Here is a 25,961-nt window from a genome sequence, read left to right on the forward strand (position 1 = left end):
CGGGCCGGGAAAATAAATCGCTGAGACTGATTGAGATTTGTCTTGTACTCTCCGTTGGCCAATGGGTTGGTCCAGCACGCTGGATCCCTACGAATTGGGACGTAAAACGAGAGAAGAGCGCAAGTTAAGAACATCGGATTTTCATTCCTACGGTAAATCGGTATAAGTCACATGGTGTTAGGCATCTGTGGAAATGGAAACCCCGGAATTAACTAGTTACGTGGTAAATCGCAATAAGCTGTGAGACACCCACTCGTCAACAGCATGCAGCCACCTGCAGGTAATCCGACCAAGAAATCGTACAAAGATCACACTTTACGATTGAGGCCGAGAGGCTTCTAGAATCTCAAAGAGAAAGCGCAAGCAACGTTACGCAGAAAATCACTGCGAAGGCATGACAAAGCAGGTATGGCTTTCATTGAATGGCGTTCCCGGGTTGGACAAGTCCCCTGATGTCTCACAACCATACGATCTCCCATCACGACCACACCGCTTTACATTGTTTGCGACACGAAATATTCAATAGCGATATTTAATCATACGTGGTATTGCCACAATTCTTCGCTGGTGATGTTTGACATTGGCATCGCTCATGGCTGCATTGTGAGGCGATGTCGCTGTGTCAACACCTAGACAAAATCACAAGATCACAAGAATCACCCAATTTGAGAACAGATCATGTTTGAGTACAATGCAATTATGTCATTGAATGTCTAAAATACTGCTATGGCAGCTTTTCCCATATTCCTCCATCCAATTATTGTTATTAGTCTAATGAATGTCATGGAGATCGTTGATCATATCCGTCCGTCGTCACGGCGTAGTCGTGGATGAAGAGTGGTATCCCAAAAAAAGCAAAGTCCAACTCCAAAAGCTTGCGCTTAAAAGGCATTAAAAAGATATTGTCATGAATCGCGAATGAAGAACAAGTGTCGTGAGAATAGTGCACCCCTACAGCACAGCCTGCATCTCGAGGACAGGAACCTTGAGCTGCTTCTGTTGGCAAGTCACCCGACGGTTGGAGTAGGCCTTGTCACCGCCAACCTTGTAGTGAGCGTTCTTCCAGGTCTTCTCGGTACACTTGGGAGTGAAGGTTGTGTTGCCCTTGGCCTCGTACCAACCACCCTCCTTGACGCAGGACCAGTGCTGGAAGATGGCGATGACGCCGGACTTGCGGTTGTACTTGAACGAAGCAGAGTCGCCCTCGAAAGGAACATCGCAGTTGTAGTCGGTGTTACCAGTAAAGAAATCCTTCTTGGCGTCTGTGGACTTGGCTGAGCACTTGCCCTCATAACCGACACCACGGTTCTGAAGGGTGAAAGTGACGGTGGCAGAGTTTGTCTGCTTTGTGGGAGTGTTTTGGGTGTAGACGGCCTCGTACTTGAAGTCCTTGACAGTCCATTCAGTGACCTTGCTGCCCTTGTCCATACAAGTCTCTCGCTTGGTGAGGGTCTGAGGGAGGGCCAGAGCGGAGGTGGCGAGGCAGAGAAGGGTGAAGAATTGCATGTTGGCGGTTATTGAGAGGCTACTGAAAAGTAGTACGAGTTGAGGGAGGAGGAGTTGGAAAAGATTTAAGACTGATTATAAGGAGCAGTGAGGAGGTTGGTCTGTGAAAGAGACTAGGTAGACTGCGGGGTGATGAGGATGATCTTTGTCTGTGATGGGAGTTGATGATCTTTGGAGTTGAAGTCAATTGATGATGATCTTTTAACCTCGAATACGCGAGCGGACAAGGCCTTCTTTATACTTCAACCTAACTCACTTGGTTACCAGTGAATTATGCATATCCGTGACTCAGCTAGGACCGAATTCACTACATTCTCAGCACAAGCGTTGAGAATGATGGATAATATGTCAAGTGACGTACCACAACTCACCCAACTTACAGTACCTAGGTACAGTACACTTGCTGGGATCTCGTATTCCCGCCGTGGGGCCATTAGGCCATGTCCTCAGCTCGGCAGTCCGGTACGGTTTTGTGCATGCACAGCGCGCCTAAAATAGTAGCTCAGGTAACTAACAAGGTCCAGAACCTCTTCCTACAGGGTCAAACTATTACTTTCCTTTGTGCTGTTATTGATTCTTGATTCGAGATATTAGGGGTACGTTGTATTAATCTTGCTGGTCTATGCTACCCCGACGGACGATGCGGGACGGAAAATATAATGCGCTGTCAAAGGTCCCAGGAATGCCATAATCTGCAGCGGATTACCCTAAAAAACCACAAGCTTCCACTGAATGCCTGCCGGGGTCTTCTGTAAGTCAGCGTTGAAGACCCGCTTACAGTGGAGGAGTCTAGAGTCTAGGAACCAGGCCACAGGCCCGCATGAAACATTGACGACTGGTGGGCTTTTCTTTATGCTTGTTTGATCACGCGCAAGGTTCTTTACAGAGTTATTCAAGTTGAGCTTCTACAATGAGTTAGTTGGACCTTCACCAGCCACCACACGTATTGACGGCAGACGGGCTAACCGTCGTCAAACAGTTTTCCGTGCCGTCAAAGTTCAAGGGTGGCTGGCAGATGCACTAAGCTAACGCGAAAATCGAAAGATCACTAACATGATGGATCATGGTAACTTTCATGGCACATCAAAGCTCTCATGAGGTAATTATGTTGGAAAACACTCTTCAAGCTTGGTTACTAGGTCGGTAAGAAGAAAATAGTAACAGAGAATCAAAATATTGGACAATCTTTGCAAGCTTGTGACGAATGATATCTCGTAGCACGGTACACAGTCACGATGTACGTATGCATGCAAGTCAAAGCAAAAGGCATGATAACACGACAGGCAACAACAACAAATGCTCGTGGCAAACTCACAAGTTATGCTGTGCGTGTTGGTGTCTTGCCCTGGCAGATTTTCAACTCCAACTGTCCCAGTCCTTGTCAAAAGCGGGAAAAGCGGAAGAAACCTCAAGAAGCTGGACTGTGCCGTGTCTAATTCTAGACCCAGGATCCAACCCCATCTCACCAATCTATGATCGGCGAGTCCACCTCTCCGCATAAACGAGAGGAACAACGACGGCTGTCGAATGTTTGAACAGGCACGGGGACGGGGAGAGGGGAGAGGCACAGGCTGGGCCCTGTTACGGCGACCGTCAGGTGGCTTTACTGTTCATTCACCGGCCGCAACGTTTCCGTCAAGAATAACTCCAGATATACACGTTTATTGAGCGTGCCACAAACAATTCCCAATGACGGCTATCAGCCAACTCCAAGAGAGCGGTCTGCGGGCGATTGCCTCGTTGACATTTCACGACGCTAGGTGTCCGATGGCATTGACCGCTAGAGATCTAGGCCTGTGGAACCCCAGAAGGCCTCGGCAGGGGTCTTCCCTCTCAGCTCATGACTTGCATCCCGCCCCATCATGCATGGTGTTGCTAAACATATCGATAGGCAAACAATAATTACTAGGTTGTCCATGCGGATGTGGGCTTCTGACGTTTACGTGACATCGTTTCTCTCTCTTTTCTGCTCAATTGCCGTGTTTGTTCATATCTTGCGAGTTTTCTTTTTTGAGCATCTGCCTCGGACGGAGCCACGTTTATTGCATGTGCGACGGCCCGTATCGGTATCCTACCAGCCGCCGACGCCGGAGCCGATTGACGGCGGGACATTTGTGATCCCGCTGTCGGAAGTCTGGGACTTTACTTGTGAGAGGCTGCGTCGTTTGTACGATGTCGAGTATTGGTTGGTAGCGAGGAATGACGTCCACTGTCTAGGTACCGAATGGCCCCGTGTGAAGGTAGAAGCTGAACCTTGCAGAGCGCGACGACTTCATTTCTATGTGAAACCTCGTTGTTTGGCTGCCTCATCGATTGCTCTCTTTGTCTACGCCTTGTGATTTCGGGAGACGTTTGTCAAGCTCTTGAGCAGCTCCCGTTTGACAAGTAGCCAGTATCTAACCGAGTCTTGAAGTGGTGTATCTTCAAACAGGTTCGTATCCCACTACAAAAGTGCGGCTCTTTCGTGGATCACAGTGGCTTAAGCCACCGTCGGCGTTTAACAACACCCATCTGTACGATTTCGGACTTTTACTAACTGCGATGCTACGTTGAACCTTTGCCTCGTCATGTATCTATGCGAGTAATGGAAGACTCGTCCCGTGTTCTCGACCCTTCTGTATTGTCATGGGCGATTCAGAAGCGATTGGCTTTAGAAGATGGTTACGTATCATTGGCCTCGAAGCAAATGAATTTCGACAGCATGTAAAGGCACTTTTGGATATGTAACCATCGTATCGCGGTCAAAGCAAATGTAGTGACATGACCTGTTTGTTGAAAGAGCAAACTTGTTCGGCAGTCCTTCTCATGCAACTGCGTGAAGTCTACGAACGAAATTAGACGTCGTGGCGACGATAGATTAGGAAAACGGTAAAAGTATCCTCGGCGCAACTGTAGCTTGTATTCATAGTTCTCATGTTTAATGTACTATGTGAAGCAGCGAAATGAAACATGCTCTGGCTCCAAGATGCATGTGTATGAGAGAAAAGAGATATCCGAGTTGATTCAAAACCGAGATCACCACGTTTGCTATTGGATCTCTCTAACAGTCGTTACTCAAACCCCTCAAGGAAGGCGCTTGCCTGAGCGCGTAGCTTGACCAACTTCGGAGTTGGTAGTATCTTCGGCATATCTCTTATACGCAATGATGTATCGTTCATCGGCACTCCAGGTCTCCTTCACACTGTCGCGACTGAGAATTGCGTCATACCACTTCTTCCACCTCTTCCAAATGTCTCCGTCTTTACCTTCTCCAGATTCCGGGATACCATGGCCGCCATCCTTGTAGTGATCAATTAGGAACAAACGCTTCGCCCATGGTGCTAAGCAAATATCCACAAGACTCAGAGTTGAGCCGAGAAACCATGGGCCTTCAGGGTCCATCTCCTCAACGAGAGATTTGATGCGTCCTCTCAGTTCTTCTCGTGCCTCATCAAGGCTGAAAGGCTTGTCGAGAGTGTGCTGCATCAGCTTGTACCATGAGGGAATGATGCGTGTGCTGATATGATCGATCCAAATACGACATCTTGCCCTCTCATATGGATCGGTAGGAAGAAGTCGAGGCCCATACTTAGACTCGTCCGTGAACGCCTCATCAAGATATTCACAAATGATATTGCTCTCGAACAGAGGCTTCTGTACCTTGCCCTTCGAGTCAACGGGTACTGCAAGCGTAGGGACCAATCCACGGGGATTCATGGCCATAAAGTGAGCCTCTTTCTTGTATGGGTTGATTTCTACATATTGATGGGGAACCTTCTTTTCGTGAATAGTGATCCAAGTTCGTTGGACGAATGGGCAGAACCAGCCTCCGTAGAGCTTCAGCGGATGCTCTTGAGCATATTGAGCTGCAAACTTGGCGGCCGCGCCAGTTGGTTCTGGAGGTAGAGAAGTGTCGACGTTTGTCATGATGGACCTAGCTCTGATATTAATGAACCTCGTATTTCTTGACCAAGTTGAAAGCAGGGCTTGCAAGAAAGAGGTTTGTCGCATGTCTAACGATGGTGATGGGGTGAGGTCGACTTAATGACGTCGAAGCAAAGGTGGAGTTTGGAGTGAGGAAATGGTTGGTAGGCGACATCTTGTTCAATAATTACGCTGCACAACGCTCATTAAAATTGTGATATGTATTCCTAGACCTCAATTCAGTCTTGGTATCCCAAGACTTATACATATCGGTAAGACTTATTACAGTGGGCGTCGGATGGCCATGATTTCCATCCATTGAATGAGCTTAGACATTACCTTGAGTATGACATATGACGAACAGTGCATAATGGTACTCGACACCGTCTTCTTATCGTTATCGCCGCTATCGAGTCAACCAAGCCATTTTATTCCACCAACTATTACAAACAAACCATAAAATGTCAGATTCAAGAGCATCGCGGTTCACGCCGCAGAATAAAACTACCAATGAACGACTCTCTACGCATACGGTCGGTCTCGTTGCCCTCTCCGATTTTCGCAAGCGACGCGCCGAAGTCCTTGAACAACAGGAGCGTGAATCTCGAGAGGCTGCGTTTTCAGGCACGTCCACTCCGGATGCTTCCTTGACAGGCACTCCTGACAACGCTGGCAGTGATTCTGGAAGTGGTGCGCAACCATTGAAGAAGAAAAAAAAGAAGCCGGGGAAGAAACTCTTATCATTCGACGATGACGAGGGTGAGGATGAGGGCCCATTGACAAAACCGGCGAAGACCAAGAAGGCTCGCGCAGGCGATACCGAAGGTAATGAAGGCGAGGTCAAGACCAAATTCAAGGCAAATGCTTCGGTGGGCATAGTGCCCAAAGCCATGACGAAAGCTGCGTTGCGCAAGGAAGCCGCTGAACGAGACGCATTACGCCGCGAATTCTTGGCTATACAAGCAGCCGTCAAAGCAACCGAGATTGCGCTACCTTTCGTATTCTACGACGGGACTAATATTCCTGGGGGAATCGTCAGATTGAAGAAGGGCGACTTCATATGGGTGTTCCTCGACAAAAGTCGCAAAGTTGGCGCCGATCTGGGCGTGGGGGAAAAGTCCAATGCAAGGAGGGAATGGGCTAGAGTAGGAGTGGACGATTTGATGCTTGTTCGCGGAACAGTCATTATACCTCACGTAAGTCTTCTCGCTGACGCTTATTATTGAACAGCTTCTGATTGCTATCTAGCATTATGACTTCTACTTCTTCGCCATGAACAAGACACCCGGTCCTGATGGCGAGCCTGTATTTAAGTACAGTGCGGAGCCTCCTCGAAAACCCGAATCGATCGATAATGCCGACTCCAGTGATCCTCTCGTCACGTCCGCCTCCAAGGCTGCTGCTGCGGACGCGCTTCCCGATATAAACACCCTTGAGGGCGCCGACGAAGATCCCACCCTTACTAAAGTTGTTGATAGGCGGTGGTACGAGAAGAACAAACACATCTTTCCTGCGAGTATGTGGCAGGAGTTTGACCCCGAGAAAGACTACGGGAAGGAGGTGAGGAAGGATGCTGGTGGTAATACGTTCTTCTTCTCGCGCTGAGATGGTGCCGTCAACTGTCACAAGACATCGATATGTGTTTGGAAATGCGTTGTGTCGACTCCTTGGGCGTTGGTTATTTCACGAGTGGATCACCTCTGAGTTTGGCTGAGAGGTCATAGAGACACTCAAAACGCGTGGGAGAAGCTTCAACCGAAGAGCATCCAGCCTGCCCAGCACGCGCCTGCGAGCACCCACCATCCAGGCCAGAAGAGCATGAGGAAGACCATATTCCCGCTGCCGAGAATGAAGACGGCGAATTCGTACCAGAGCTTTTTTCGTAATCTCTGGACATTCTTGGAGTTCCATGCACTGGCGACGGCTTGGGTAGACATGTTGAAGCTGTGAAAAGCGCTGTACTTTGTTGCGATGAGGACGTTTAGGGACACGATCTTGCTCCCCTGGAGGACGGCGACGAACGCGCTGCTCGCGATGATGCAGGCATGGAGGCAAATGAAGATGGAGATTGAACCGACAAGGCTCTGGAAGCGAAGGGCAATTTGTAGTGATGGAACGATCAACCTGGTGATGTCGGACCGGGGATGGGTCGAAACGTTCAGATCCACTTTGGAAGCCGTTAGAAGTGTAGCTTTGTCCATGATCTCGATCTGGGGATGGAGTCTCGATTAAGTACCGAAATGAACCAGCGGTAGATCGAGGCTTGCAACAGCACAAGAATACCAGAGAAGAAACGAGAATGTCTTTGACCTATTCAATAACCCCCACCATCTGCAGCATTGATTGACTCTTTGGTGTTTATATAAATTATCTTTAATTCCAACCCCCACTCTGCATCTCTATAGCATGCCCAACACCTCCCGCATCCAACGGCAAACGCGAGGCTTTTTACCGTCTAGAACGGTCACAAGCTCGAAACTCGACAATCACATTGCGCTTCTGCCAAACGTAACTTGCTGATATGAAGCCTCAGGCCCGCTTCAAGCCCCTCATCCCGTCCAGAGTGAGCGGTTGAAGGGTTGCAACGCGACGACCCACGGCGACACGTGGGGCCGCTGATTCGTTGCTCGGGAGACTCTTAATGACAATTGAATAGCGAGCGCGGGATGGATCATGGCCTCGATGCCGGATCTAGATAGGTAGTGGGTGAGATCTTCAAGACCCTGAGTAGGGGACTTTGCTGCACGTGGGAGTGAAGTCGTCTTTTGGGGTAGTCAGAGTCCAGCGAACATGGGAAAGTCAATCGTGTGGATTCGTGGAATAGCATAACATAGCATAGCATGGCGTCCAAGGTAAGCTCAATATTGTATGGAGTGCAGCGGGAGCCAAGCCCCAATGACAGACTCCACGTGGGAACCTGGCTGCCGTCGTTCGCTCGTCGAGGCCCGAGTATCAACTGATCGTCGACCGTTCCGGATTTTAACGATCGGGGGATTCCCGAGACGGAGCACGGCATTTGTAAACCGTAGTCCGGGCTTGTAAATTGGTACCAACGCTTGGCTACAAGGAATGAACCGCTGTTCGTTACTATAATTCATGTGTAAGCCAACATTCTTTGTCTATGCTTGACTGTATTGGGGAAACATTTCTGTCCTTGGGTTCACCAAATATAGTCCCGTATGATTCGCTCTGTAGCAGGTAAATAAGCAAGTTCGATTTAAGAAAGACATACAGCATTAATAAACTCTTACTTCAGCTTCTTAGTCCACCAACTCTTCTGAGATGACAGTACTATTCCCTAGATACCCAATTTACACGCTTGCCTTTTTCGCCTCCTTCAAATCACTTCGAGTCTGAACCAGCTTGGACATCTCATTCGCAGTCTCAGATTCAAGCCTAGAAAAGCCCTTGATGACTCCCTCCCGATCACCCATACCCATCTCTTGGCTCATCTTGAATTTTCCTCCCATGTGCGTAATATCAATTTCGATTCCAATGATACTCTTCTTCAGAAGCTCGATGAACCGACCAGGGGCATCAGATACCTTCCAGTCCACAGGGTTGTCGCCGCCAGTAAAACCCATGACATTAGTCTCGGCGTGGCGGCTGAGGTCAGAAATCTGTTTCGAAAGAAAGTGTCCAGCCTCGTCGGTCTTGGTATCGTAGAAGATTTTGGCGCGGCCGTAGACCTGGGCTGCGGCGTAGTTCCATGTTGGGACGACTTTTCCAGTCGTGGGCTTGGTTTCTGTGTAGAACTTTGGTGTGACATAGTGTTGGATAGGAGAGTTGAAAATGACTATAACGTCTTGCTCGATCACATTATTCAGGCTTGGATTTTCGGTGAGGTTCTCGATCATGGCTTTGCTCTGAGGGTTGACTCTGGCGAGGTGACCTCGTAGCTTTCCCAGCTCCGTCTCGCTTGATTCATCCTCGATGTCTAGAACGAAAGGGATATGGCTGGACTGAAGAAAAGGGAAGTTTGGGGAGGGAATGGCGGTAGTCAGAAGACCCAATGGGTTCTCTCGAATCAGCTTCCTGAGCACCGGAAGCTCGGTTTCGGCGTGAGGTCCTTTGATGTACATTTTTGTTGGACTTGGATATTCGAATACGAAGAGTGTGAGTTTGGGAAGATACTGAGTCGAGAGCAGAATTTCAAAATATGTGGCGGGTATTTATTTGCCGGCAGTCAAGAGTCATCCAAGGACTATATAAAAACAAGGGAATGCCTTGGACCAATTACAAGAGCTGTAATAGCAATTCAGGGTACTGGCTTAAGTATCTCCTCGGAGCTTTATTTTAGCCAGCGGCATCGAAGTCGATCATATGGAATCATTATAGCTTTGTATACGTTAAACTGATTTGCTTTGCCCATAATCGTAATAGTCATGTGGGAACTCATAAGGATGGCGGGCTCCAGTAGATCAGTCTCACGAGTCCATTCCTATTTCGTATAGTTTCGACGATTGACTTGTCTTGGTATTTGAAGCTGAGTCACAGGCCATTAACAAAAGTGATGCTCAGGAGTGGTCGAACAAGCCTAGCCTCTAACAACTTCGTTGTGGGAGTGTCATAAATTGCCGAGACTTGGCAGGCTGCAATGTCGAACCATGTTTACAGCTGAACTTTGTAAACCAAATTTCTGATTGGTTATTGATGCAATCTTGGCTTTGGAATCATTCTTCAAGTTTGCGGGGCTGCGGGGTTGAAAGATGTCTGAATGGTTCGATGTTTTAAGCTGCATCTTTGGTTTTACGACTCATCTAATCCACTGGATTTTATTGCGTAACTATAAGTGACTTCACTGGAATTATGGCTGATTGGGGAAACAATAAGTAATCATCATTTTTGCCTCTTTAGGAAGTTTATATCCGTCAGAGTAGTACGTGGGCGGCAGATGTGTAAACTCACGGCTGGAGAAAGACTTGCCTGCTTGTGTGAGTTATAGTAGAACTAATAAGTATATATGATTTGTAATTTCCTTAACTATGGCGCCTTGCAATTTGGAAACATCATCTTGTGTTTCCTTTTCGGGGCATATAGACTTACCTTGCATAAACGCAATATTCGGGGTTCTATGTTTGGGACCCTGAGACTGGAAGCAAGGAAGCTCTCCCGCTGTCACTTGGTATAAGCACAAGGAAACGTCCTATACAATGTTGGGTGGCCTTAGTGATAGTAAATTCAAAGACACAAAGATGCTTTAATCGTTATTATTTCATTCTGAACGCTATGCACTATGAACTCAACGCTAATCCAAGGCAGCAATCCAGAACTTAAGCAGCGACTGGAACAACCTTGGCCTCCTCCTTGACCTCCTGCTTAACTTCTTCCTTAGTAGCTCCATTGCTGCCATTGGCACCGTTTTTGCCATTTTGTCGCTCCTTCAGAGCAGCTCGTACGCCAGGCAGGATGTATCGACCATAATCGATGGCATCGTTCAGGTTATCGTATCCACGGATAGAGATGAGCTCAGCGCCAAGGTCGACATAGTCAAGAATAGAATCAATAACAGTCTGGTGAGAGCCTACCAGGGCTGTAGATGCACCTCGAGCATTGGTGGCTGTGACGGTAGGATACCAGAGAGCACGATCTTGGACCTCACCCTTCTTGGCGATATCTAGCAGACGCTGGGATCCAACGTTCTGAGGGCGGTTGTCATTCGGTGCAGCCTTGCCAACCCCCTTGGGTCGGTTCTCCTTGAGGAGATCTAGGGTTCGGTGAGCCTTGGCCCAAGCGATCTCTTCTGTGTCGCCGATGATAGGTCGGAAGGTAACCCAGATGCGAGGACGATCTTTACGGCCAGCCTTCTCAGCCTCGGCGTAGATACGATCGATCTGCTCCTTGGTTTCCTTGAGCGGCTCGCCCCATAGACCAAAGATATCGGCGAGAGCGCCACCAATACGGTAGGCATCATCAGATGAACCGCCTACTGAGACGTCGATGTGCCCATTCGTGGGGCGGACTTGGTTGGAAAAGTTCTTGAAAGTATAGTACTTGCCCTCCCAGTCAAAAGGCTCAGGGGAAGCCCATGCCCGTCGGAGAATCTTGATATACTCCTCTTGACGAGCATATCGCTCAGACTTATTCAAGAAATCACCCTCACGGGCTTGCTCAGTATCATCTCCACCAGCAATGAAGTGAACAACAACTCGGCCCTTGCCAAGCTGGTCAAGTGTAGCGAGAGCCTTGGCAGCGACGGTAGGGTAGAGGGTATTAGGGCGAAGAGCAATGACAATCTTGATTTGCTTGGTAACAGCTAGGATAGTGGCACCGATGGTGAAGGGGTCAAAGGAAGAGGAGTGATAGGGGATCAAAGTGTAGTTGAACTCGTAATCATCAAGATTCCGGGCATATCGGACGAGGAACTCTGGATCGATTCCAGCCCCGGGAATGGGGTTGAGCTCCGTAGAGGGGTTAGGGAAAGTTAGGCTGATGAATTCTGTAGGCATTTTGGCGTTGAGTTGTATGATATTATCTGATTTAAACAACGAAGCTGAAATCCGAAAGGTATCCCCAACTCTTATATCGATACTAACGTTACCTCGAAGTTGTTTTAGACCCGTTGTATATGCGTGCTAGTCGAGTTTCATTATTAATATCGAGTATGGCGAAATATTGCGACAGATAGTTGATGATCACGCCTTCGCACCCACCCCGATCTCGGCTAATCAGATCAACTGTAACCTTTGTCTGAGAGATTAAGAGAACTATGAAAATATCTATTCTATTTGGAACCTATATATGGTTAAAGACGCGGTGATGATATAAATTCAATTTGTAGCTGAAATAAGTCTCATGCCCATCATGACCCACCTTGATAATTAACAACTTTTCCAGTTGATATCCTAACTCTATTGCCAGTACTATTAGCCATTTGGCTCTTCTGATCTTCTCCAAGGTTCCCCGCTCACCTACCATCCAGCTTGCATCCTTATCCTCTTATGTGACAGGGTCTACGATGGCGTCAGATTGAAACAGATCCACCATAATGACACCTGCGGCCACCACCGACGGATCGATGTACCCGACTTCGATGCTATAAGGGTTCTCGAGCACCTTATTGGGTACATTTATCGAAATCCTTATCTGGAGAGTCTGTCTCTATGAGCTGATCGGTCCATAATAGTTCAGATGTGGACTGTCCTAGAAGGTCTGTCGTTCGATCTATTAGTGGAGGGAGATGTCAAGATCCGATCATCCAGACTGGACCCTTATTTATAAGCTGCGATGTTTATTCCCGCATGTAGACCCTTGCCGAGTGGGATGTGAAATGCATTGGGGAGATACGGCGTGGACAACTTCACATGCCTCTGCCCTATCTGATAATCATCTTTCACACTATATAGTTGGTATGTTTATCACAGGCTTGAAACTCTGGCTAGGCGTAATTGTAATTTCTAATTAATATGTTCAATATGTATGATTCACTCTGAAGTCGAATTCTTCAACTTACCGTTTTCAATACAGTTTCTAACAGAGTTCTGTTTGAATCTATATAGAGAAAGGCATGCAAGGTCTGCATTTTCAAGTAACGAGAGAGAAATATCCAGTTGCAACTCAATCTATAGTAACCTTCAAGACTCATCGTTACATAGTAGGTCTTCTGGTGAAAACCTCATTACATTAATCAACACAGAATGCTCAACAGAGGCTGGTAGGGGATACTTATTACATAAGTAAAACATTTCGGTTAATTCATGTTTGATTGGTCATTTCAAGGGGTAGAGTAACGTTTAGATATGAGATTTATATAATTTCGAAGAGTTGGTGGCAATATGTAGTGATGAAATAGTTACTAAACGCATAGTTGAGGGGGCTAGTATATGTAGAGCGTAATGTGATGCCCTTGCTCTTTGAGAAAACAATTGTGCACCTATTGCTACAACCTTGTTCGTGTCGCAGCTCTTAAATAGCAATATTGCAAGGATAGGGAATTCGGGAAAATTCAAGTTAGGATTGGTTTGGTATTAGCCATAATGTACTCACATATGCTAGTTGGTTGACTATTGAATCTTGTGATACTTCCATAAGATATCAAGGCAAGAACACATTGGAAAATCCCAGGCAACTCAACTAAGTTCTCTCGGCTGATTTAAGCTCTCAGCCACAGGTCTCAGCGGCAAATAACACTTCTAGCTCACAACTTAGAACAGGCAACTCAAGTCTCAGGTAATCTATAAGTACCAGGCCATGGTAAGTTGTTCTTGCAGTCTAAGCACAACATAGTCTGTGTTTTGAGTTGCTGATATGGTCTTCCTGAAGAAGATGCCCAGGCAGCATTTCCTTGCAAGATCTTAACTTGACGAAGCCGCCGCATAATCTCGTTGCCTAGAAAGTATCAGCATTGGACATCGGATGTTGTTGTCATTTGAGTACATACAATGCTGGCAAGGTACAAGACAGAAACAGGAGTACGCGTCAACCTTGGACTGTCAGTTCCCGAGCTGGCAATTTATTTATCAGGGGTTTCAGTTGTCTGTAATAGCGGGCGAGAGTTGCCCCGACCTCTTACAGATGAAAGTTGCCATGATGCTTGTCGGGCTGACGCCCCCCAGTTGCCAAGAGAGTGGCCGTTCCTTATTCTTTTCTCTAAGAGGGAGGATCGAGTAAACTTGTTAGAAGAACGGCTGAATATATGCACAAGTTGAACAAATATTCATAACTTCTTGAGGAGATAGTGTCGGGTTCTCGGGGAGTGGATTTCCCCGTATCGAAGGATCGTAAACGGGCCCACATCTAATTTCCGCGATAACTTCAAGAGGCCGCCGACTTCCAATCAATTGCCTCAGATCACCAGTAAATCCGTTTCAAGGCCGCCTGACACTTTCAACAAGAGTCAAAGGCTCTTTATAAGAGCAAATCTCCCAGGGTTCGGTGGAAAGAGCACATTTAGATCATCTACCGTTAGTGAAACCATACCTCATCATGCCAGCGAAAACAGAGTTTCTTAGATACGCGAGTATGTAACCCTACCAGAAGCCAAACTGCTACCTCCTCTGATGCTTGATAGGTCCCAATGAGATGCGGACTATTGCCCGTGAGGATGTTGGTTACTATAACGCAGTCGTCATTGGTGCAGTCTATGACTTTGCCGATGGGATCAACGTCAAGTCACCTTCGACCTATTTCCACGCGTTAAAACGCTGCATTGAACAACATCCCTTCTTCTGCGTTACTGTCGGAGACAGAAACACCGACAAGGGCTTCTATGAGCGGGTGGCTAGCATCAATGTCGAGGAGCACATCAGCTTTGCTGAGGACATAAATGCCGAGACAGACTCACTGGAAGCCATTGCAAGATCTATGGAAAAAGAGATAGACCGTCCCTTTGTCTCTGGAGTTCCACCGTGGAGAATCGTGATTTTTCCTCTCGGCCCCTCTCAATGCCATGTTGCATTCTCTTTCTCTCATACCATTGGCGATGGCATCACTGGGGTTGCTTTTCACAAGACGTTTCTCGCAGGACTGAGGGAAACCCCTGCAACTGAACCATCATCGATCGTTGCTCCAACAGACAAACCTTTCCCTGAACCATTCGATACAGCGGAAAGACTGCCAATCTCCTGGTCATTTCTACTGGCACCAGTTCTCGCTGAGTACATGCCATACTTTCTCGTCCGATTATTTGGCCTACGTGTCTCAGCGTCCTATGTCGACGAAGGTACATGGACAGCAGCGCCCATCTTCTTCAACCCTGAGACATATCACAACAAACTCAAGATTCGACAGATCGAGGCATCGCAGGTAAACAAGGTTGTGCAGCTTGCGCGGACTCATGATGCGAGGTTGTCAGGAGTCATGCACCAGCTCATCACCCGCGCACTGAGCAAGGCAGTCCAGGACAACAACGTCACCAACTTCGTGGCGCAAACTGCTATAAATATGCGAAGATCAATCGGAATGTCCAATGACGTGGCGAGTGATATTGTGTCCGGTTCCTACACAATTCATCTTCGTAGCGCTGCGACAGGTCCTTTGACTGAACAAGAGTGGGCATCAGCTTCTGAAGCTACCAAGGAGTTCGCCATGACTTCCACCAAACTCGAAGATAACGCCATCGGTTTGCTTCGATATGTCCCGAGTATGAGAAAATGGACTCTTGGTAAGATTGGCAAGAAGCGGGACTCGTCATATGAGTTCAGCAATGTTGGCGTCTTTGATGGCGACAACGCGAATAGCGACAAGGTCAAGGTATCGAAAATGACCTTTGCGCAGCCTGGTCACGTTGGAGGTTGCCCCATTTGTTTCAATATCGCCTCTGTAAAGAATGGCGATCTGGTGTACACGGTTACGTGGCAGCCCGGAGCATTGGGGCTTGGTGATGAGGCGGCAGAGGAGAGGATAGTGGAGGAGATATGCGACCAAGTGCAGCGTGGCTTTAACGAAATAGCCTAGTTAGACTAGTTTCCGTTTCGTGATTGTAGCTTAATAATGTTTAATATCTTTGCCTATTGGCTCATGCTATTCTGCACCTGGTGAGCATTTCGATATTCTGCCTCATATCATGTTCATGTTCCATGCACAGAACAAGACCCTGCCGATCAATTGCGCTGCACAGATTGTGGCTCAGCGTGTCCCAGGCTCGGACTCGGGAAACCCGACAACCCCACAAACGGTGCACAGCATGTCACTCGACGATATTAGTGGTTCAGCCCTGCACCGTTAGCGGTTAGTTTGAGCTTACAGGCTTGTGTCTAGTGTGTGTGCGTGCGGCTGTGAACTGCGCCTACCTAACCTTAGTCCTACTGAGTGGTCTGTGACATGAAGAAGCCTTGTCGGCTTTTTGTCAGCTAAGGCGGATTCAGTGACAAGCTAAGCCAAAGCAGCTCGTCTGCTGGAACGGGAGACATGGAGCGATCGTGGTATTTAAAAGGCGGGGGAGGAGCTGTCGTTTTGAGTTTCCATCCATCATCATCTCGTCTAGTTATCTACCAGTCACTCAAGCAATCCTATTGATCAATTTCTCCATCTATCTTCTCTTCTACCTAGTACTTATAACCTACCTACAGAACCAACATGTCCGCCAACGATTATTACGGTAGTGGTAACAGTGGCTACGGCCAGCAGGGTGGTTATCCTCAGCAGCAAAACTATGGCCAACCTCAGGGCTATCCTCAGCAGGGCGGCTATCCCCAACAGGTATGTTTCTCATCTCAACTCTTCTATGCCACCGCTAACAACATTTCAGCAGCAGTACTCCCAGCAACAACAACCTCAGGGTTACGGCTACAGCCAGCAGCAGCAGCCTCAATACTCCTCCCACTCGCCTCAGCCCACCTACGGCTCGCAAGCTCCTCCCCAGCAGCAGTACGGCCAACAGCCCACCTACGACCAGCGCGGCTCATCGTCCTATCCTCAACAACAGCACAACAACCCTCAGTATGGCGCCCCTGCTTATCCCCAGGGCGGCGCTCCTGGACAATACCCTCCCGGCCAGCCCGGCCCCGACGGTGATCGCGGTCTCGGAGCTACTCTCGTTGGTGGAGGTGCCGCTGCTTGGGCTGCGCACACAGCCGGTGGTGGTCTTTTAAGCAGTCTCGGAGCTGCAGCTGCTGGTGCTATCGGTGCCAATGTGCTCGAGAACAAGTTCAAGAAGGGCAAGAAGGACAAGAAACACAAGAAGGATAAGAAGCACAAGTCCCGCGGCATGGACAGTAGCTCCAGCAGCAGCGATTCTGACTAACGATGGTTGTTCCTGATGGGATATGGAGTTTAGGTGTTATAGCAACTATTTTTTAGATTTATCTTCGGAATACGACGAATACTTGGTAACTTGAACTTTATGGGATTTTTATAAGTGACAATAGACTAAAGCATATGCAATACTACAAATCACATTCTGAGTTTAGATCCTAAAAATAAGCTTATATGCCAAGCTTTCAAGCTTCTTGGCTGAAATCATAGCTATTCCCGAATCCTCGGTTCAGGTAACTCTCAAGCACGGCCTCCCTGCTCGCCCAATCTACTGGTACATCCAACCCCAGCTTTCCCTCTTTTTCAAGGCCGTCTAGAATCGGCTTTATATCTTCACCCAGCTCGAGTCTCATTCTGTTCCTGAACCACGGCGCAAAGTGGATCATGGCGAGCATCACCCTAGTCTGTTGAGTGGTGTTCGGCATGCCAGCGTGCCAGAGTCTGAGATCGCGCACGACGATGCTGCCCTTCTTAATGACGGGCTGCAAGGGCGGTGAGATCTCTTGACGCTGGCGTAGGAGTTCTTCTCTAATGCGACCGCTGGCTCTCTCGCCATGTGCACCCTCTTGTGCATCTAGACCAAACCCATTGTGGGTGCCAAGCCAGATCTCTGTGGATCCATTCTCTGGTGTAGTTGTGACGAGAGGAATATTCACGACAAGGGCAAAGGGATGGTCTGGGTGTGCAAAGTCCGCATCTGAATGCACAGGCTGGCGCTGAGGAGTTCCTCCAGGGAGAGTTGCCATTGCAGAATTGGCAGAGCAGAACGTCCACTTTGGCCGAGGGCCCATCATGGCAGTGGTCATCTGTGTAGCAATTGGGTCTGAGACATGTAAGTCAGTTGAGGCAGGACAAGTTCGTAGAGGTATTACTTACTTGTGAAGATAGAAGGGCTAAAGTATTCAGAAACAGGAGGGGCATCTTGCTGAATATTGCCCTTGTTGTAGTTGAAAGGGCCCTTGTCACCTCGAGTCTGTAGGGTATGAGCATCCTCAATCATCTTCTTGTTGAGGATGTCGATGTCCTCGTGAGGAACAACATCTTCCACAACAACCAAGCCATCTCTGTGCATGTGTCGCACAGCTTTCTCGAGGTTTCTGGAGTCGAGGGTCCGATTCTTTACTTCTTGAGCTGAAGGTCGAACAACTCCGACCTGTGGAGGTTTTGGTACTGTTGCAAAGGTGCGTGCCTGTTTCGCCAGCGCCGAGGAAAGCTTTTGGGCACGCAACATGATAAAAGACCTTGATAATAGTATTTATGGGAGTTTTAATATTTTGAATGAATCTGAAGAGCTGCTTTTGACGTATCTGGGACTGGAAAGACCTCCTCATTTATACTCGTAATGAGTAAACTTGGTGATGTAGGTTTCCCGAGCTCGGAAAACCTTTCCCCACTGGTATGGATTCTCGACCGCCACGATGCAACAGCTTGTCGTGAATAGATTTGTCAATGAGAGTTCTTCGTGTATAATTTTCCCGTGGCTTTGGCGATGGTGGCATGATAATTGGTCACAATATTGACACTCTACTCTTGGTCCATCCCCCAAGACCCCTTGAGATCACCAATGAGTCGCTCAACTGGCCATCCTATCATTGATTTACATGCGAGTAGTTGGCGAATAAGCTCCTGCCGCGACGCCTCGGCTTTGATATATCTTGCGCCTACCGAAAGGTTAGATTTTATGATGTAGACGGGATAGTATGATAATTTACAAAAAGCTATTGGCCCGAATGCATTTACCAGAACTGACGGCACCTTGGCAGTAAAAGCAATGCCGCATATCTCAAGGGCAAAGTACTCGACAAACAATTCTTTGGACTGACCTTTGAGTCCAGGCAGATTAATACCGCCTAGGTCCTCTAGGCTTCTGGGAGAAGTGTAGATGCAGACTATTGTCATTGCGACGAGGTAATAGTGAAGTATCGCAGCTATTCGGCATTAGAGACATTGCTGTTTCGTGGTAGGGAAGGACTTGGCTCACCATGGCAAGGCTGCAGGAACCAGATTGCAGGGAATAGATGAGATGTGATACTCTCGCCTTGAAGTCTTGAGTAAGGCTTTATGTGACGAGGGCAAGAATTCCTCCAGCTTTTGAGGTCTTCCTTTATGTAGTCCCACTGACTGCCATCTGTGTTTTGTTTGAAAGACATGTTGATTATCTTGCCCAGGATTAGAGTGATAGAGTTGAGATAGTCTTGATCAGAGCTATGCTGGATGGTCAATGGTGTACTCTCGAGGTCCATTTTCAACGGACACTCCTCAAATAGACTGAATGTTATGTCCTCTCTGAGATAGTTCCAGAAACCTGCACCTAACAACCCGGCTTGTGGGATGCCTGATAACACATCGTGGAGCGAAGCCATGGAGTAAGCACCACGAAGATGCATGTTGGGATCAACATCACCGTCAAGAATCTCGTATGAACGCAAAAGACACGTCGCAGCGAGGGCTACACCTCGACTGATGAGCTCATCGCCTGCATCCAGAGCGATGAGAAATTGAACACAGCGATGATGGTAGAATTCAGCGACCTTGCTAAAACTTGGAGCTGATGTTTTACACGCATGCATTGAAGAGAGTGCGATGACAGCACAGAAGAGAAGAGGCTCGTCTAGGGCAATGGATGGAACTTCAAGGCCGAAAGAACATGCTGAGTCGCTGAGGTCATACCATTCCGAGATATTAGAGGTATAAGCATGGAAGAGGCGCGCTATATTCTGGTCTTGTAGAGCTCTTCTTGGAGAGTCAGGATTGGGCAATTCTTGGTGGTGGACTTGCTGAGCAGTCAGCTAAGTAACGTAGAAAGAGTGAGAACAACAGACTGAAGCGCGTTGGTTTCTCTGATCTATCGCAGTAAAGACCACTCGTTGTGCATTGTCCACAGATGGGAAGTGCTTGATTGCCTGCTACACGCATCAGAACAAGGTCTTGGAAATAGGTAGCGTCACTCTTACACTTTAGCTTGCGACGACGGCAAGTATTACTTCATCATGTTAGTTAAGAGATGCGTTCCCTAGGCAATTGAGCTTACCAAATTCCTTTCTTGGTAGGTCGTGGCATCTTCACATCAAATTCGAGTCATGATGAGTTGGTTATGTTGTTGGATGGAGGAGGCAAGTGGATGTTGCTTAGTTATAATGACTCCAACACATGATTGTGGGGTTTGCTTCAATTCAATAGGTATGCGTAGGTACAGTACAATGTGATAAGCAATTTGAGTCAACGTCTCCCGGCTTAAGTGACACCGAATTAAACAAGTATGTAAATTAATCTTCATACCATTTCACGAATTCTGATACTCTCAAGTATTAGATAGCCACGGGCAGCAAGAAACCTTGGGACCTCACTCTTAAATAACAAAAGGATTTAGGTAAATTATCATAAACTTAGGGCGGTATTTAACAAGTTTAGCATACCATCTTTACTTAAAAATATAATTTTCTTACACCCTAAGGGATAATGGTTGCTGAATCTCTTATCTACATAACGCTCAACTCATCATGGTCCGCAAATAACCATTCCCAAAGGCCGTGCGAATCCAATCATTAAACAAGAGTCTAGGCTATCTAACATACCATCGCCATGTCTTCAAAACAATCTAGTCATCTAAAGAAATGAATCACAGACGACAACATCCAACAGGATTCTCAACATCCCGTCTGCAATAACATGACGACTCGATAGGCACATCCACAAAAGCCATAGCCGTCTTAAGCTGCTGCTTTATGATCCGCGCCTCGCCGTCGAGTCCCAGCTTCACTGCACACTCGTGATAGCCGTGGAGGGCCCAGACATTGTTAGGGTGATGTCTTGCCCTGAATAGCTTGTTATTCAACCCGAGATCAGTGCGATATACTTCAGCAGCTTCTTCGATGCGGCCTTGTTCCATGAGGAGAGCGGCGTACGCATGACGGGCGGGTTGCATCCATGCCCACGGCTCAGCGTATCGCAGACCATCATCGAGATCGATTGACTTTCGAAGATGCTCAAAGGCAAGCTCAATGTTGCCCCGTCGGTACTCAAGCTCGCCATCGAGCATGGCCTCAGCCACGGCCAGGACATCAAGGCACTTATTAGGGTACTGTGTACGAGTCGGCGGCACACGAACTTTGGCAGCAGCGAAGAGTTCTCGTTGCTTAACTGACTCTTCAACATTTCCCAGCGCCGCATAAGCAACACCCTTGGCATAGTGAATCGTCGCGGTGGTCACGCAGAGCAGTTTCTGGTCCACAGGAAGTGGCATGTCAATGATTTCCTCCCATTTTCCAAAGCGGATGAGGATATGTGGACGAACTGATCGGAAGGTTTCTAGCCAATCCGCCATCGGGGGCGACTCAATTCGTAGATCTTGGTCTGGAATAGCCACTTCCATTTGGTTCACTGCCTTGATCGAGACACCGTACTGGCCTGCAAACATGGCGGCGTAGATGAGTGAGTGGTAGTCATGCATGCGGTATATGGTGTAGAAGTCGCCACCACCCCGAAGGGATACAAATTTCTCATCAGCTATGACAGCTTTTGCATTAGCAGAGATGGCACGCCGATAGTCTCCGATGAGGATGTCGAGATGCGAAGGCATGTGAGCTAGGTGGCCTGCTTCATTTGCCAATCTGCGAAGATGTTCGGCTGCAAGAAGACCCTTTTCAGGCTCGGTTGACATCTCGGTGACGTGAATGTAGGCATGCAAGAGTCCGATATGCTCATATCCGCCTTCCTGAGCTAGACCTCTTTCAAGAACTTCTTGAATTTCTAGGACCTCAGAACCAGGCGCAGGCTTCCCTGTTCGGACGTCCCACAGAGCCCATGGCGTGAGATTCATGAGTGCATCGGCGTACAGGGTTGCGATATCGAGATCATCTTTGAACTCCTCATAAACAGGTTTCATAGCTTCCGCGTAGGCACTGTTCCAACTCCTGGCATGGTTTGTGTCGTTCTCATCTTTAGGATAGCGATGTCGAATGGCACCAGCAAGTGCTCGTTCAACGGGGCTCGCTTTTGAGGCCAGAGCTTCAGCATTTTTGCAGGCTTCAAGGCCTTTCAAAGTGGTGTGCTTGAGATCGTTGCGGTCGAATGCTTTCCACGGCTTGTTGTAGTTGGGACCAAGAGCAAAGGCAAGGCCCCAATATGCGAGGCAACATTGGGGGTCGATTTCAATGGCCCTTTCAAAACAGCGTTCTCCTTCGGCATGGTTGAAGGCGTAGCACCAAACGATGCCATCTTCGACCCATCTCTTGGCCTCTGGCTTAGTGGTAGTAAGGTCACGAGTGAAGGGCGGGAGAATAAACTCTTGACCGTGAGAGTCATCTGATTTGTGTGTAGACTGTGATGGCCCCATCTTGAACAAGCCAAGAAGTATAAAATGAGGCGAGTGGCTGTCAATAGTAAAAACCCTTGTAGCTTGATAAAAGACGTTGTTTAGATGGATGTTGATGGTTGCTGCTGGCCTTCGGGAGATCGCCCCAATATCTTGCGGAGTAAGGTACAATAGCTGAGAAGGCCCCACTCTTGGCTTGTACCACGTCAAATCAGCAATCAGTGACGTGCGTGTCAATGGCCGAATACGGAGTATAAAACCAATGGAATGTGTAGATAGTAATAAGGTCGCGATAATTGAGAATTAAAAAGGAACTCTTATAGAGGCCCAGAATGAAGAAGGGTGCAAGAATCTGAGATAAGACATCCTGCCCCTGTAAGCCAATCTCCAGAGAAACAGCCACTACGGAGTCTCCGTGATATATATGATCCATACACCGCTGTTATAAGCTCATGTGATGCAGATACAGAATACAAGGTAGCATGTGGAATTTAGGGTTTTTAGGTTGAATTTATACTAAACTCATCTAATTTGGCCTAATTCTTTCATTCATTTAGGATCAAGGCTAATTATGTGCTATGTGCTTATACGGTAGTAACAGATTTGGATAAGCTTGAGCCCGAAAGCCAGGCCGTGTTAGTGACTACGGTCAGCATATATCTCGCGGCTGTTTCTGTGTTGAAAACCCGATCATTAGCATAACGATACTTTGCCGTTGCTAAAGCCGACTTAAACAGAATGAAGCAATTCTGCTGCTGTGGCGTGTTAAGCTTGTAGTTAATCCCACGTGGGACAGGTTATGAAAACTCTAAGCAAGCACCGATAAGTTATATATATGTCCCCTTTTCTCTGTTTCTCATGATGTTCGGTTTGAGCCAACCGACTTGGACCTCAAATACAAACATGGGAAGTCTTTTCAGACGATTCTTCGATCGTCTTCGACGGAGAATCCTTCTGAAGGATCCCCGTGGAAATCTTATTTGCCTCCCCCCTGAGATCATCCTAGAAATCGCCGAGCACCTCTCCAATGTCTCGTTGATCTCACTCAGCCTTACCTGTCGACCCTACCACATTCTACTTTCAACATTCACCCGCAATGTTAAACTCGAAGCAACAGAATTGGAAGACTTCCTACAGATACTGGAAAAGGATTGCGCCAGCTCATACTTTTGCTATATCTGTGTGAGGCTTCACCAACGGGACCGACGTGGGATGGTTGATCCCTGTAACTGCTACAAGTGGGATTGCAGAAAAAACTGTTTTCTTCACTTCAACTTTCATATGTGGTTCGACCCCGGTTTGATGATAAAATATGCCGAAGCGCGACTTATCATGAATCGCCATTTCAACGGCCCTACCCACGGACTCTCTCTCGATACGCTTAACTACGACGGAAATATCCATCGGTACAATGATGGTGGCACAGAACTATGGACATCCATTGCTCGCATAATTCAAGATGAACTATTCCTCCAAAGGACTCTGGTGATATGGATTCCAAAATATCTAGGAGTGCAGAAAATTCAGCATCGCTTTTACTTTCCTGTATGCCTTCATGTTCGAAGCAGTATCAACTACGGCTGTCGTAGTTCAGCGAGAATAGGTCTATATGGCCTACCAGAACTGGCAGAACTGTCGGAAGCGTTCAAGTCCTGTGATAACTCACTGGGGTCGTGCCCCATCTGCTTTACTGATTACTCCATAACTATACGTTGGGAGAGTCACCAGAGGCAAGGCTGGCGCATAGAGGTTGTGAGTTATCAGCAATTTGGTCATTGCCGATCTCCTTATGATTGGAAGTGGAGAGTTGCTGTGGAAAGGAGTTTTTGGAACGAACCAAGATGCCGGACTCAGAAGCCGGGGCTTGTGCGGCAGCGCTGGATGTGTCCAGATGGCCGCATACAACCAGAGGGCAAGTTTGTTGGCAAGGCTCTCCGAGAGCCCGGTAGTATACTTGGCTCAAGGCGCTGTCCTTGGGGAGCCTCATGCGAAAGGAGGCCAGAGTGTAAAGAGCACTACAATGCGAACCGCCCGTCACACGGTGACATTTTTAGACATTTTCTCGCCTGGTCTGACCCGGCTGAAGTTTAGCAGACGAACTGCTTTATCTGGCAGATGCAATGAGAGTGGAGGTCACGTTTTTGCAAACACCCTGTTGCGGTACCGTTCATATGAACTGTCTCATAGTAAGAATCTGTTCTGGGTTGTAATCGAAACGAGGGATAAATTCCTGGAGAACAACATCACTATTCAACGCTACACTGGGTAATTGGCTCCGCAATCATGGACGGATACGACCAGGTCCATCTCATCCAACATCCAATCTTAGCCAAAGAGGTGCTCCTGCTTGGCTCCCTCAGCAGCCTGCAGGTAGCTAACACGATCACGGCAGTAAAACTCGACATTGATCTTGTTGTCGAGGTTGGCCTTGCCGTTGTCAAGACCACCAGCCTTGATGATGATATTGCCAGGCATGACGTCGAGGCGAGTGTAGAGGCTGGAGCCGCAGTCGCCACAGAAGAAGTGGTGGTTTATCTTGCCCGAGGCGCCGGTGACATCATATTGCTTGGGAGAGCCTGGAATACTGATATCAGTGCCTGCCTGACAAAGAGAATTGGTTGAAGGCAATACCCTTGGTGACGGAAAAGTCGCCCTCAGCGACAACAGCATTGGAAGTAAAGGCACCGCCAGTCCACTTCTGGCAATCGATGCAGTGGCAGAGAGCCGTAATAGCAGCGTCGCCTAGGTATTCAGTTAGATAAATCCGTATTATATGATTGGTTCAAGAAACGTACTGTCGCTCTTGTAAGCGATGGCACCACACATGCAGCTGCCAGTAAGAGCCATTGTATAACAAATTAAGCACGAAGCTAGAATGTCTTTGGAAAAGTGTAAGTTATCAAGGTGTCTATGAGATAATCTGTGGAGTGAAGAAGCTCTCAAGGTTCTCGGACCTGGGATATATATACCTGAGTAGATCTCCGCACAATGAACGGGGGCCAGTGAGTAATGATTCCCAAGACTGCCCTAGTCACTTAAGCAAGAGCGGGAACTAGTTTGGAATTACTGCATCCCCAAGTGGAGAGAGGGCCATTCTCCGAGAAATATCTCCATTCGCGTTGGAGCTATGTCAGAGGCTTGAGGATAAGCAATTGAATTCCCTTTCTCCGGAGGATTCGCACAAGTTTCTGACAGTAAAGATGTGGATGAAACTCTTTACAGACTCGGTCAAGAGGCTCAAGTTTGGAATCAACAAGTTCATTCAGAAAGCAGCTATCGTCGGATCCGCGTTTGGAGAGTGGGGAAATACGTATCCGGATAACAGGTTCCCCAGACATTTTACACACCATGATTGATCCAGAAAAAGGCGGAGGAATTAAATAACAAGTCCGAAACGAATGGGATCAACTGATTCTCTGGGGAAATGGTCATGGGCTCTTGGCGTGCACTATACTACCGACATCCGCTCCACCGATGCGGGGAATGCATTGCCCACAGTCATGAGGAATCGTCACCGACGACCCGGCATGTGAGATCAAGCACA

General features: G+C 47.8%; 13 protein-coding genes across 13 annotated transcripts; 4 read left to right on the forward strand and 9 right to left on the reverse strand.

Moving 5' to 3' along the window:
* Nucleotides 1-951: 951 nt before the first annotated feature.
* Nucleotides 952-1,506, reverse strand: FMAN_12594 (uncharacterized protein; the record flags this gene model as incomplete). The annotated part of the gene is made up of 1 exon (XM_041823054.1): nt 952-1,506. The coding sequence occupies one exon, from the start codon at nt 1,504-1,506 to the stop codon at nt 952-954; it is 555 nt and encodes a 184-aa protein (XP_041688673.1).
* Nucleotides 1,507-4,569: 3,063 nt separating this feature from the next.
* Nucleotides 4,570-5,412, reverse strand: FMAN_12595 (uncharacterized protein; the record flags this gene model as incomplete). The annotated part of the gene is made up of 1 exon (XM_041823055.1): nt 4,570-5,412. One exon carries the CDS (start codon nt 5,410-5,412, stop codon nt 4,570-4,572), a length of 843 nt encoding a protein of 280 aa, XP_041688674.1.
* Nucleotides 5,413-5,870: 458 nt separating this feature from the next.
* Nucleotides 5,871-7,014, forward strand: FMAN_12596 (uncharacterized protein; the record flags this gene model as incomplete). The annotated part of the gene is made up of 2 exons (XM_041823057.1): nt 5,871-6,605; nt 6,658-7,014. 2 exons carry the CDS (start codon nt 5,871-5,873, stop codon nt 7,012-7,014), a joined length of 1,092 nt encoding a protein of 363 aa, XP_041688675.1.
* A 146-nt stretch (nt 7,015-7,160) lies between these two features.
* FMAN_12597 (uncharacterized protein) lies at nt 7,161-7,610 on the reverse strand (the record flags this gene model as incomplete). Its single annotated transcript, XM_041823058.1, has 1 exon — nt 7,161-7,610. The coding sequence occupies one exon, from the start codon at nt 7,608-7,610 to the stop codon at nt 7,161-7,163; it is 450 nt and encodes a 149-aa protein (XP_041688676.1).
* A 1,110-nt stretch (nt 7,611-8,720) lies between these two features.
* FMAN_12598 (putative transcriptional regulator) lies at nt 8,721-9,491 on the reverse strand (the record flags this gene model as incomplete). Its single annotated transcript, XM_041823059.1, has 1 exon — nt 8,721-9,491. One exon carries the CDS (start codon nt 9,489-9,491, stop codon nt 8,721-8,723), a length of 771 nt encoding a protein of 256 aa, XP_041688677.1.
* Nucleotides 9,492-10,682: 1,191 nt separating this feature from the next.
* FMAN_12599 (uncharacterized protein) lies at nt 10,683-11,858 on the reverse strand (the record flags this gene model as incomplete). The annotated part of the gene is made up of 1 exon (XM_041823060.1): nt 10,683-11,858. The coding sequence occupies one exon, from the start codon at nt 11,856-11,858 to the stop codon at nt 10,683-10,685; it is 1,176 nt and encodes a 391-aa protein (XP_041688678.1).
* A 2,476-nt stretch (nt 11,859-14,334) lies between these two features.
* FMAN_12600 (uncharacterized protein) lies at nt 14,335-15,804 on the forward strand (the record flags this gene model as incomplete). The annotated part of the gene is made up of 2 exons (XM_041823061.1): nt 14,335-14,368; nt 14,420-15,804. 2 exons carry the CDS (start codon nt 14,335-14,337, stop codon nt 15,802-15,804), a joined length of 1,419 nt encoding a protein of 472 aa, XP_041688679.1.
* A 621-nt stretch (nt 15,805-16,425) lies between these two features.
* Nucleotides 16,426-17,092, forward strand: FMAN_12601 (uncharacterized protein; the record flags this gene model as incomplete). The annotated part of the gene is made up of 2 exons (XM_041823062.1): nt 16,426-16,548; nt 16,598-17,092. 2 exons carry the CDS (start codon nt 16,426-16,428, stop codon nt 17,090-17,092), a joined length of 618 nt encoding a protein of 205 aa, XP_041688680.1.
* Nucleotides 17,093-17,288: 196 nt separating this feature from the next.
* Nucleotides 17,289-18,334, reverse strand: FMAN_12602 (uncharacterized protein; the record flags this gene model as incomplete). Its single annotated transcript, XM_041823063.1, has 2 exons — nt 17,289-17,926; nt 17,980-18,334. 2 exons carry the CDS (start codon nt 18,332-18,334, stop codon nt 17,289-17,291), a joined length of 993 nt encoding a protein of 330 aa, XP_041688681.1.
* A 293-nt stretch (nt 18,335-18,627) lies between these two features.
* On the reverse strand, nt 18,628-20,163 carry FMAN_12603 (uncharacterized protein; the record flags this gene model as incomplete). Its single annotated transcript, XM_041823064.1, has 6 exons — nt 18,628-18,764; nt 18,816-19,031; nt 19,085-19,876; nt 19,926-20,006; nt 20,058-20,086; nt 20,135-20,163. 6 exons carry the CDS (start codon nt 20,161-20,163, stop codon nt 18,628-18,630), a joined length of 1,284 nt encoding a protein of 427 aa, XP_041688682.1.
* A 559-nt stretch (nt 20,164-20,722) lies between these two features.
* Nucleotides 20,723-22,438, reverse strand: FMAN_12604 (putative TPR domain protein; the record flags this gene model as incomplete). The annotated part of the gene is made up of 1 exon (XM_041823065.1): nt 20,723-22,438. One exon carries the CDS (start codon nt 22,436-22,438, stop codon nt 20,723-20,725), a length of 1,716 nt encoding a protein of 571 aa, XP_041688683.1.
* Nucleotides 22,439-23,320: 882 nt separating this feature from the next.
* Nucleotides 23,321-24,508, forward strand: FMAN_12605 (uncharacterized protein; the record flags this gene model as incomplete). Its single annotated transcript, XM_041823066.1, has 1 exon — nt 23,321-24,508. One exon carries the CDS (start codon nt 23,321-23,323, stop codon nt 24,506-24,508), a length of 1,188 nt encoding a protein of 395 aa, XP_041688684.1.
* A 234-nt stretch (nt 24,509-24,742) lies between these two features.
* Nucleotides 24,743-25,264, reverse strand: FMAN_12606 (putative DUF636 domain protein; the record flags this gene model as incomplete). Its single annotated transcript, XM_041823068.1, has 3 exons — nt 24,743-24,993; nt 25,049-25,159; nt 25,213-25,264. The coding sequence occupies 3 exons, from the start codon at nt 25,262-25,264 to the stop codon at nt 24,743-24,745; spliced, it is 414 nt and encodes a 137-aa protein (XP_041688685.1).
* Between the last annotated feature and the right edge of the window lie 697 nt (nt 25,265-25,961).

This window comes from Fusarium mangiferae (genome assembly GCF_900044065.1).
Source record: "Fusarium mangiferae strain MRC7560 genome assembly, contig: FMAN_scaffold015, whole genome shotgun sequence".
Classification (NCBI taxonomy): domain Eukaryota; kingdom Fungi; phylum Ascomycota; class Sordariomycetes; order Hypocreales; family Nectriaceae; genus Fusarium; species Fusarium mangiferae.